We start from the raw sequence: 6,743 nt of genomic DNA on the forward strand, positions 1-6,743 counted from the left end.
GCTCAAAACAAGCAAACCCTAATCACTGCATTCCTTTGGTTCTCGTAGCTTGTACCGCAACGCTCCTGCTGATCTCTTTCCCATGGTTGCGCCCTCGGGAGGGGCGGGATCAGCCCCCCCTCCTTTCAACGCCTCAGCCTCTGACATTTTAAAGCCTGCAGCATCTCTGACCCCTCCTGGCGGTTTCTCAGAAACAGATCAGGGTTCCAAACCTGTCAATAATGAAGCTGACCCCTCAGCAGCACGTGAAACGGATGACCAAGACAAAGGCATGAACCAAAAGTCTCCAACGTCACAGCCAAAGGCGACATCAGCAACATGCATCCCGAAAGCAGCAGAACGAATCAAAGTCGATCTCCCCAGACATCGAATCAACAACAAAATCCAATTTATGCAGGACCACGCGCTCATAGGAAAATTCCTTGGATTTTGGCCAACTGAAAAGGCTCTGCAGGGCTGGATAGCTTCAAAATGGAATCCCAAAGGACAAGTCACTCTGTGGTTGGGCCCCAAAGGCTTCTTCACGGCCATTTTCCACTGCGTGGAGGAAAAATCTTGCATATTTGAAGGCAGCCTGTACTTCTTCAACTCCTCAGGTCTATACCTTTGGAACTGGAAAGCTAGGTTTAACCCAGATAAGGAAGATTTTAGTTGGGCTCCAGTATGGATTCGGATGTACTCCCTTCCTGTGGAATACTGGAAAGAGGAAATGCTAGTGAACATCGGCAATAAATTGGGGGTCTTCATCAAAGTTGTTGAGGAAACCAAATCTCGTCGATACACCTCTTATGCCAGGATCTGTGTCCAGATGCACTTGACCAAAGCTCTTGCAGACTCGGTAAGTCTCTTTCATGATGATTTTGAATGGATCCAACCTTTATACTGCGAGCATATCCCTTTTCGTTGTCGAAAATGCCATGAACACTGCCATCCCTTCCGGGACTGTCCTCTGAATTCCCAGCCCAATACCTCTGCTAATGAATCTAACGTAGACTTTGAAGGATTCATTAAAGTCCCTAATCACTGGAGGCATGCTAAGAAAAATCCTGTAGTCATAGAAAGCCCCAAAAAGCCTGAGTCCCAGAACAGATTCATTTTACTATCCTCTCAAGATCCCTCAGAGAAGCAAAGCTCTGATCCTTAGGCGATCCCCTCCCCTCCCTCCTCCTCCCTGATTAACAAAGCTTCATGGCCTTCCTCTGCCTCTGATCCCTCCAGCTCATTAATATCCTCTGACTCGGAGAAACCTGTTCCAGATTCTGGCCCAAATCCCTCTACCTTGGAGAAAACCGTGGCAGAATCAGGCCAATAGTCTTCTTCTATGGATCTAGATGCTGCTCTGGCTCTTAGTCTGCATGACAGTGCATACATGGAAGATCAGAACACACCCACAATAATGGATGAGGATCCAGAGAATGTAAGCCTGGATGGTCTGGACATCCTCAAATTGGAAACGACATGCAAGCAGAAAGAATACAATTCAATACCCCCATGGCAAATCGACAGGCTGGAAGGAGTTCTCACCAAAGCTCAGCACAATAAATGTTTAGGTATACAAGCAGGAAGCCCCTGGGATGGAAAAAAATCCTCAAAGAAACGAAGAAAAGAGGGCGCAAAACAGACTTGCAAAGGACCATTATCGTAGGAGAAATACTTATGGAATCAGGGAGATTCCCTAAGTTGACAAAGTTCTACAAACCCAAACCCCACTGTTTCTCATGAAGCTCATCTCCTGGAATGTGAGAGGGCTCAATAGCCCCTCAAAACATAGAATGATTAAAAACTTGATCCAGCAAGAAAAACCTTCACTAGTTTTTCTTCAAGAAACAAAAAGTAATAATACTGCCATAGAAAGAATCCTCAACAAGGTTTGGTCAGGCAGCTGCTCAGTTTTAGTAGATGCCTCTGGGGCTTCCGGAGGACTGGCAATTTTGTGGGACCCGCAGGTTCTCACCCTTCAAGACTTTCATGCTTCCCATTTCCTCATCCAGGCGTCCTTCCATCTCATAGGAACAAACATTCACGGGCATCTCTCTAATGTCTATTTTCCACAAAATTTACAGCAAAAACTGGAACTATTGGATACTCTCACCATTCTAAATTCCAATAGGAAATTCCCCCTCTGGATTGGTGGTGGCGATTTCAACATCATAACGTCGTTGGAGGAGAAAAACGGCGGAAGATCAAGGTTAGACAGTGATAGCAGCGGCTTCAAAGAATTCATTCAAAGTAACCAATTAATGGATATTCAGACTTCCAATGGTGTATACACCTAGACCAATAAGCGAAGGGGTACCCAATATATTGCTTCCAAGCTTGATCGGTTCCTCATCTCGGAAAATGCCATACACCTGGGAGGGGACTTTCATGCTTCCATAGTGCCCGAAGGAGGATTCGATCACTGGCCCATTATGTTACAATGGTCATGGCCAGGTACAAGATGCAACAGACCTTTTCGATTTGAGGCCTTCTGGTTCTCAAATCCTAACTTCAAAATAGTGGTCAGTGAGGCCTAGAAATCCTTTATCCCACCTAAAGGAGCAAAAATGTTTCAATTCCAACAGAAACTAAAAAACCTAAAACAAGTGCTCAAAGCTTGGAACCGCACTCAGTTTGGCAACATTTTCGAGAATCGGAAAAAGTTGGAACAGCAAATGAGCTCACTTCAACAGACTATCATCTTGGAGGGCAGGACAGAAGAGAAGGCGCATCAGGAGCAGAACCTTTGGACTAAAATTGAGGCTTGTAGGCAGCAAGAAGAAATCCTATGGCGACAAAAGTCCAGAATCTGGTGGCTCAAGGAAGGGGAGAAGAATAAAAAATTCTTCCATAGATCGGCCATCCAAAGAAGAATGCACAACAATATTGCATTCATCAACAACAAACAAGGGGACAGATTAGAAGTACATGAAGACATGGAAAAGGAAATTAAAGAATACTTTCAGGAAATTCTTAGGGAGCCTCCAGGAAGCAGAGATCAAGCTATTAGAACCATCACACAGCACATCCCTAAAATCATAATGGAGGATCATAACAATAAACTGCTCCAATATATCTCACTACAGGAAGTAGAAGCGGCGATGGTCCAACTGAAGTATGGCAAGGCACCTGGTCCTGATGGATTTACAACCAATTTCTTTCATGAGTTTTGGGAGCTCATCAAGAGAGAGGTATGGGAATTAGCGGAGGATTCAAGAACTATGCATTGGATTCTCCCCTCCCTAAATGCCACTTTCATAGTGCTAGTGCCTAAAGGGGATGAACCAAATACGCCAGACAAATACAGGTCGATTGCATTATGCAACGTCATCTACAAGCTCATCTCTAAAGTACTGGCGAACAGGCTCAAACCTCTCCTCCCTCTTCTCATCTCACTAGAGCAGACTAGATATGTAGAAGGGCGTCAGATAATGGACGACATCATTCTTTCAAATGAAGTAATCCACTCCCTGAAGATCTTGAAAAAGCCAGGTATGATTCTAAAGCTTGATCTATCTAAAGCTTTTGACAAACTCAGCTGGAACTATATTCATTAGATGTTATTGGCATTTGGCTTCAATTCCACTTGGACATGATGGATCATGAACCTCATCTCATCTCCCTGTTTCTCGGTCCTGCTCAATGGCTCCCCCTCATCGCCCTTCTGCCCCTCTCGTGGTATTCATCAAGGGGATCCCTTATCCCCCTTCCTGTTTGTCCTTATGGTAGAGGGGCTCAGTTGTTTGCTTCACTTGGTCGTTTCCTCTCATGTTATAAAAGGCATTTCTCTCCATGGTCTTCACCCCTTATCACATCAGCAGTTTGCAGACGACACTATGCTTTTTGGCCACCCCTCCTCTTAAGAGGCTAAAGCCTTCAAAAATCTGCTCTCTCTCTTCTCTGAAGCCTCAGTGACCTCTATCAATGCCTCCAAATCACAACTCTTCTTTTTTAACACCCCTGCCACCACTCAAAGGAACATCGCTCGTATTCTGGGATTCTCTACAGCAGCGCTGCCCTCAAAATACCTGGGAGCTCCTTTGTTGGACTCAGCCATAAAACATGCCTCCTGGAGGACTCTTCTCGACAAATTGGATTCTAGGCTCTCATCCTAGACTTACCACTCTCTCAACATAGCCGGCAGACTCATTTTGATCAAATCTATTCTCCAGGCCATGCCTCTGTATCTCTTCTCCGTCCTGGCGGCGCCAAAATGGGTCCTTAAGGCAATTCGCAATCTACAGAGAAATTTTCTGTGGGGATCTTCTGGTCTCAATAGGAAATGGGCTCTTGTCAATTGGAAGGAAGTTTGTCAGCCAAAATCAGAGGGAGGGTTGGGATTAAGGGATCCTCTCCATAGCAACAATATAATGGGTGCCCGCATTTGGTGGAATTGGATCTCCAAACCACAAATGCCCTGGGCATGGTTATGGCAAGAAAAATATGCACCAGGAAGTCAAGGGAACGACCTCATAAGAATTAGCACTACAACCCCAGGCTCTTTGATTTGGAATGCGGCCAAGCTCCACAGCGCCTTCATTCAAGAGCATAGCTTCTGGGAAATTCATTCAGGCACCACGGCTAGATTCTGGGAGGACTCTTGGCAATAACACCCAAAACTAGCCTCTCTCTTCCACAAGCCAATCTGGCAGGTGTCGATGCAACATGAAAATCTTACCCATGCCCATCAATTTTGGCAGCAGCAAGCAACCCAAGACTTTCACATTTGAAACTAGCTAGTACTTGGTAAGCCAATTGGCAAGGGGAAACCTTCACTGAGATCGATCAGGAGTTAAACCAAAGAAGAATCAAATGCTCAAATTAGTAGGACAAACTGAGATGGGGACATACACCAAGGGGGGTGTTCACTACCAAGGAAGCTTACCAGCTTCACTACTCAGCCATTCAGACAGACAAGGATCAGCTCTAGGAACGGGTTTGGCAACCAGGAATATGGCCCAAGATATCCACCTTTCTTTGGCTCTTAAGCAAGAGGCGTATCCTCACTTGGGACAATTTGCAAAAAAGGGGATTCATTGGCCCATCGAGATGTCCCAACTGCAATCTCAACTCTGAAACCATAACGCATCTCATGGAGACCTGTCCTCTGGCTACTCAGTTATGGGAGAAAGCTGACCAATGCAACCGAAGATCGGGAGAAAGAACGGGAGATATAACAGATACAATCAGAAAATGGCCTAAGCAACCTTTTCAAAGCCCTCTTTTAAACTCTCTGTGGACTCTATTACCGAGATTTCTCTATTGGATTCTCTGGAAGGAAAGGAACAGCAGAATTTTTAACAATATCAGCAAGCCTATTGATACTCTATGGCTTCTTCTGAAGCAAAATCTCCAAGAAACTCTAGCTATCAGACATTGGCATGACATGGATCTGCTAGAATCACCTCAGGAATGCCACATCATGAACGCCTGGAATTTGGATCTGTCTTTTCTGGATCATGTCAATGCTCGATCTCCAATTAGCTCGGCCTCTCCTCTCACTTGGTATCCTCCAGCATCTAACTCCTTCAAATTGAATTTCGATGGAGCAGCCAAGGGCAATCCTGGGACGACAGGCTTTGGAGGGGTCTTCAGGAATGAGGTGGGCGCAGTATTGCATGTCTACTATGGAACCATGGGCAAAGATGCCAACAATGCTGCAGAACTAGAAGGACTGTGGAAAGGGATTTGTATAGCAGATCAAAAAAACTTCTTCCCATTAGAGGTCGAGGGAGACTCCCTTATCCTAATAACAGCAGCTATCAGGATTCAAGCAGGTACCTCGGCAGCCAAGATAGCATCTAGTTGGAGGCTACTTAGCAGATTGGAACTATTGGAGGATTGGCTTCGGAACCCCCAAAGCATCACCTTCAAACATGTAAGATGCAGTGCCAACAAAGTAGCAGATAGACTGGCCAATCAAGGGGTTAACCAGCAGATCCCCTACTTCTCAGGTCCTCTCGGCGACTCAGATGATGAACAACTTAAAAATGAATGCACTTCTCTGGTGCAACAAGATTACTCGCTCCCGGATGCGGGTGATTGTTAGTCACAAAGGTTCGTTGGAGGCGCGCGAGATGGGCAGGTGGCAGCCCACCTGCGTGAAGCACATGACCCTTGGCAAGGACAACAGGCTTCGCACAGTTGCATTTAAGGCGGAATTTACTCTGCCCACCCTCTGTTTGGTCATAGGAACGATGGCGCTCCACCTCATTTTCATTGTTACGGTTCTCTGGTATGCTCTCGGCTCAGTCCAAGTCGCGGTCTTGGGCTTCTCTCCTAGTGAGTGACTGCCTGTAGGCTCCCTTGCGGCATTGGTGAATGACGAGAATTCCTCCCGTTTGGTCCTGCTTTGTAGATTTTTCTACACTTTAATCTGCTTCGGCCTCCCTTTAGCTCCTCCTCCTAAAGCCCTCTGCTTTTCACAGGCTCAGTTTCCCGCTCTCTCATTGATTTCGTCCCTCAGTAGATCTTCTGCTTTCCCTCCTCCCTTTAATTGCTTCCATCCCGTAAGCATGCTGAAAGAAAGGATGCGAATGATTAGCCGGCGTGGAGATTCACATGGTCGAGCCACCGCCCAGCATATCTCGTCCTCTCTGGATCCCCCTGAAGAAGCGTCCGCCAACCCCGCAATAAGAAGCAGCAGAGGTCGAGGTCGAGGACAGGATAGAGGAGAAGCCTATCAGCACCATGTGCATCCCACTGCCCGCTATCGCATTCCCTATTCGCTAGCAAGTGCCTCTTTCATCGTTTCTGTCACCATC

General features: G+C 46.2%; 1 protein-coding gene across 1 annotated transcript; it reads left to right on the forward strand.

Moving 5' to 3' along the window:
- The first annotated feature begins 5,071 nt into the window (after positions 1 to 5,071).
- Positions 5,072 to 6,028, forward strand: LOC149167029 (uncharacterized). The gene has a single exon (XM_089430340.1). The coding sequence runs from the start codon at positions 5,072 to 5,074 to the stop codon at positions 6,026 to 6,028; it is 957 nt and encodes a 318-aa protein (XP_089286466.1).
- Positions 6,029 to 6,743: the final 715 nt, after the last annotated feature.

Source organism: Pinus tabuliformis, chromosome 5_1 (genome assembly GCF_031772625.1).
Source record: "Pinus tabuliformis cultivar Carrire ecotype Pingquan chromosome 5_1, CPIR1, whole genome shotgun sequence".
Classification (NCBI taxonomy): Eukaryota; Viridiplantae; Streptophyta; class Pinopsida; order Pinales; family Pinaceae; genus Pinus; species Pinus tabuliformis.

Bases quoted from the DNA above. Each gene is read 5' to 3' on its own strand.
- LOC149167029 (XM_089430340.1), top strand. From the start codon at position 5,072: ATGGAGACCTGTCCTCTGGCTACTCAGTTATGGGAGAAAGCTGACCAA.